The sequence below is a fragment of the Diplotaxodon limnothrissa genome, linkage group LG7 (genome assembly GCF_057381915.1).
Source record: "Diplotaxodon limnothrissa isolate DT_005_m linkage group LG7, D_limnothrissa_male_GT1.1, whole genome shotgun sequence".
Lineage (NCBI taxonomy): Eukaryota > Metazoa > Chordata > Actinopteri > Cichliformes > Cichlidae > Diplotaxodon > Diplotaxodon limnothrissa.
Window position 1 is genome coordinate 23,767,138 of NC_140602.1, and position 4,435 is coordinate 23,771,572.

At 40.6% G+C, this 4,435-nt stretch overlaps 1 protein-coding gene across 1 annotated transcript; it reads right to left on the reverse strand.

Annotated features, from left to right (window-relative positions):
* Positions 1–327: 327 nt before the first annotated feature.
* On the reverse strand, positions 328–1,980 carry LOC146628310 (alpha-1,3-mannosyl-glycoprotein 4-beta-N-acetylglucosaminyltransferase C-like). Its single transcript, XM_085357737.1, has 3 exons — positions 1,846–1,980; positions 1,587–1,734; positions 328–1,490 (listed from the first exon to the last, which is right to left on the reverse strand). Exons 1-3 carry the CDS (start codon positions 1,972–1,974, stop codon positions 328–330), a joined length of 1,440 nt encoding a protein of 479 aa, XP_085213863.1. The 5' UTR covers positions 1,975–1,980.
* Positions 1,981–4,435: the final 2,455 nt, after the last annotated feature.

Sequence of the window (4,435 nt, forward strand, 5' to 3'; positions counted from 1 at the left end):
AAGCAGCAAATTTATCTTTTGAACCACAGACTCTGTGGAAAAACCCTTGGAGTTCACTAATTGAAAAAAAAAAAGAGATATAATACCAGCCAAGTTTGAATATTTTTATATACAGATTTTCTGAAAATGAACAGAAGTATAAAAGCTCCATACTGTACACATCAGTCAATTTAATACATCACAATGAAAACATACAGCAGATCTCTGGCCAACCCAAGAAAAATGTGGATTGATTTGAATTCAGCAAACAGTAGAAGTCCCAAATGAAGTCACAGCATCTGCATCCAAAATCACCACGAGCAGAGAATCATTTAAAAAGCTTTATTTCTATATTTGAGCGACAGGCTGCGCGGTCCATAAACTGACACTTCTTATGATGAGCCATTCTTTCTGGCTGGCAGTGATGACAATTCGTACGCACTCAATATCAAAGCCTATCTTGTGGTCCACATTGCTAACCTCAATGTTTCCAACTTTAAACTCCCCCAGTGTGATGTAGGATGTGCACTGCCTGCCCTGTTTGGTGTCCACAGACTTCTGGCCCACTTCCAGAGCTCCGTGGTGAAGAATATCATTTTGTCTGTCCTCTGTGCCGGTCAGGATTTTAATTCTGGTTATTTTTGTTGGTTTGTTAAAGATTATTATGAAGAAGTCTCCAGTGCACGGAGGTTTCCCCCAAAAATACTCATCAACAATACTGCTGTAAGCCTTGGTGGCATCATAGTTTTCAAAGACATTGATGTTTGTGTAAAGGCTGGCGGGGGGGTTGTCGGGAATGTCTATGGAGTCTTCCTCAAAGTCATCGTCCTTCAGCTTGTTCTCGGCACCTTTATAAGAGGAGTAGTAGCCCATGTGCTGGAACAGTGAAGGCTTGAAGCGGATCACGTCCTTCTGTGCAAGCAGGCCTCTGAAGTGGATGAGGAGCCAGTCGCAGGGCATTTCCTGGTAGAACATGAGCAGGAAATGAGCCAAGCGCGGCAGGTCTCTGGAGTGATACAGCTTCCCGATGTAGCCCAGCTTGGAGAATTCCAACATCACCCAGTAGGAACCTTCTCTGGAGGTGATCACCTTCTTCAGTGCTGTCAGGAAGTTCCTGGAGCAGCGCACATCGTCCTCTAACATCATGTAGAAGTCGGAGAGGTTTGTGCAGAAGTTGAGCAGGAAAGCGTAGTCCACGTTCTGCTTGGAGCGGAAACGGACCCTGTCCTCTGGGTCGTTGTAGTTCCTTTTCAATCCGTCCAGAGACGGATAGTACTCCTCTGGAGCTTGGATTACTAAGAGACGTCCAGCTATGATGTGGTGTGCAAACTTCCTGGTGATTTCCTGCACCAGGTTCTCACACCAGACCAGGTCAAAGTCCGCCAGATGGACGACAACCACAATCTCTTTCAGTTCCTCGTAACTGGACTGATCAAATATGGATTTGATCGTTTCCAGGAGGTAGTTTCCCTTTTTCCTCTTGACCGACGACAAGCCAATGGTGAGGTACTCTGTTCCAACAGTGAAAAACAGTTAGTTCAGTCAGTAAATATTTTCCTGTTCGAAGTAAAAATGAATTCAAACTGGTATCTGGTAGAAATGCCTACTTTTACGTGGTAAAGGAAGCCCCGCAAGGTAGCGGTACGTCACGTTAATGGTCCCAGAGAAATTGGACAAGTCTCTGAACGTGTGCACGTATCTTTCAGAGTTCGGAGGATGGATCAGCGTCTCTCCTAGCTGTCTTTTTTCAGCCTCCTAAATCACACACAAACATGCAAACACAAAGAGTAACACCTGTAGGAACACTTCAGGCATAAGAGTCAAAATTTCAAAAAACAAAACAAACAACAACATGATTAAAGTTACCAGCACATATCCATCATCCATATAATGGTTGAAAAAGAGCAGAAAGGCGATGAGAAAGCCGAGGAAAGGGAAGATGGATCGTTTCCTGAAGCACCTCATCTTGTCCATGGACTTCCACATTACCCTCATGATCAAGTCTCTCACTGCTGAACATCACAGATAAAACAGAAATGTAGACATCAAAAAGCAAATAAAACTTTATGAGAGCTTGGCAAAGTAATTTCGGTTTTATTTCAATCCCTGTGAACACTGGGATTACAACATCGTTATGAAGGATTAGTGGAAGACTTACGGTAATAGAATAACAAGGACTCATGATCTGTTTTAATCAGGAGCTGTAATTTAATTTGTGCATTGTGAAGACTACAGAGCAAGGTATGCTGACCTCATGTTTAACTGGAAAAGAAGTCCTGAAAGTGCTGATGGGAGTTGCCAATAAACCATTTTGTAAATTTACAACATTTCTATTTATTTTGTTAACAGAGTTGCTTTATGTAATTTATCTTTCCAAAAAAGCCCAATACTCACAGGCTTCAGATTCTTATGTGACAATTTTTCCACCTCAGAGATTCTCTTTTTAAAAATTATTTAATTAAAAGAATAAAACATGACATATAAAGAAGGAAAACACATAAAGGAAGAAAATCATAGGCAGGGCAGAGTTGTTAAAGAAAACAAAAGAGAGGTTATCGTGACTGCTTGTAGTGAATGAGGTTGCTCAATTTGCTGGAAAGAAAAAAAAATAATAGGAAAATTTTTCAGTTCACACTAAACTCTGTGTTTGCACTGAATAAACTTCAAAGAGCTTTTCAGAAACTTGTAACATTTTAAAGGATTTACAATTGATTAAATCATTCACAAATGACATCTGTTGTATTAAATAAGGAAAAATGTCTTTATGGCTTCTGGTGGTTGGCGTGCAAACTATAAATATAACAGTAAGATGTTATCACCTTCTCTGGCTGTTATGGCTGATGTGTTATCACCTTTTCATGCATCTACCAGTAACATTAGTATTCATTTGAGATATTGTTGCCTGGCACTTGACATGTTTATAGCCAATATTTACACTCTTGTTGCCAACGCCACTAATTCCAGAGAAAAACCTAACCAAGGTAAGTCTCTGTGTGCTTTTGCTTTTGCTTCTTTTTTGCATTAAAAGGTGTAAGCCATAGAAATAAAGACACTAAAAAGCTTTGTGGAGCAGAGGGAACTGTGAAGTCAGATGGTAACCCTCTCTGTTGTCAAGCTAGTAACATTTGATCCATTCGTACTGTCTGTGACCTGGGGATGTCCTTTAACTCCCACATTAAGCAAATCTCTGCCTATTTTTATCCGCGTCACATTGTCAACACTGCAGACAGTCTGTGTCAGAGTGACACTGAACAGTAAATGCCTTCTTTTCTATTAGACTGGACTGCAGTAATTCCATATAGTACTGTGCAATTTCTTGACCCGCCCCAGATTTCTTCCTATCCGGTTGTTCAGTCTGACGTCACTAGCCGTGTCTGGACCTAAACTCCGCTGCAGGTCCATATATCAAACGATCACTATGGCATTACTGAGAGTTGAAAAACTGTCTAAAGTCTTTCATCTTTAATAAAATGATCAGCGTTCTGCTCTACCAGGTGTAACAATTGAGTTTTACATCCAGGCATCCATGAAAACGGAATTTATGACATTTAACGGAGTTAGAAGTTAGCAGGGAGTTAGCTCGCTAGCTTCTATCTAAATACAATATAGCATGTCCTGACTGCGGGGTTTTGGAAACAAATTAAAACGTACAGCTCTGTTATCACTTCCAGCATAAATGAAGACAGAAAACTAAACAGCAGTGACGTTTGTAGGGTTACTGAAGTTGGGCTAGCTGGTATATAATGATGTGCTACGTGACCGCTAGCGACACAGCTATGTTAGCATAATATAAACAAGCTAACTTTTTTTCCACTCAATAAAAGTTAACGTGAGTGTTCTCGGTGGTCAGGAACAAATGCAATCGCACGGCAGGATGCTGTAAAAGGACCAAACTTCAGGCAGGAGAACAACTGAGATAATACATCCATAATACGAGGTTAGTCATTCATATACTGCTGCATGGGCTGGGCTGTAGTTACATCCTAAGGTTTTAAAAACTGAGCTTAAATAAATGATTAGCGGTAATAAAAGCCGAGGGAGGTCAACAGTGATCACTGACTGTTTTAGGAGCTTTTTGAGATTAAATAGAAGAAAATACATAACATTAAACATGTTAACAACACAAAAGCCATATTAAACGCAGACTACTTTAGGCCCGGAAGTAGGATTCGTCACGTCATCACTGAACAATCGGATTGTGCCTCCACACAGGCTTGCTCCTCCCCCTTTTTGTGAGTGTGGACGCTTCCTCTCTTTGCTCTTTAAATGCTTTGCTTCTTTTATTGATTTTATTGATTTTTATGCTGATTTTAGGGTTGCCAACCGTCCCTTAAAAAACAGAATCGTCCCGTATTTAGAAACAAAAGCACACGTCCCGTGTTGAGCTAATAAGGGACGCACTTTGTCCCGTAATACAGTGAGAATCAAAAGTAGTCTATAAATGTTAATGGAATTA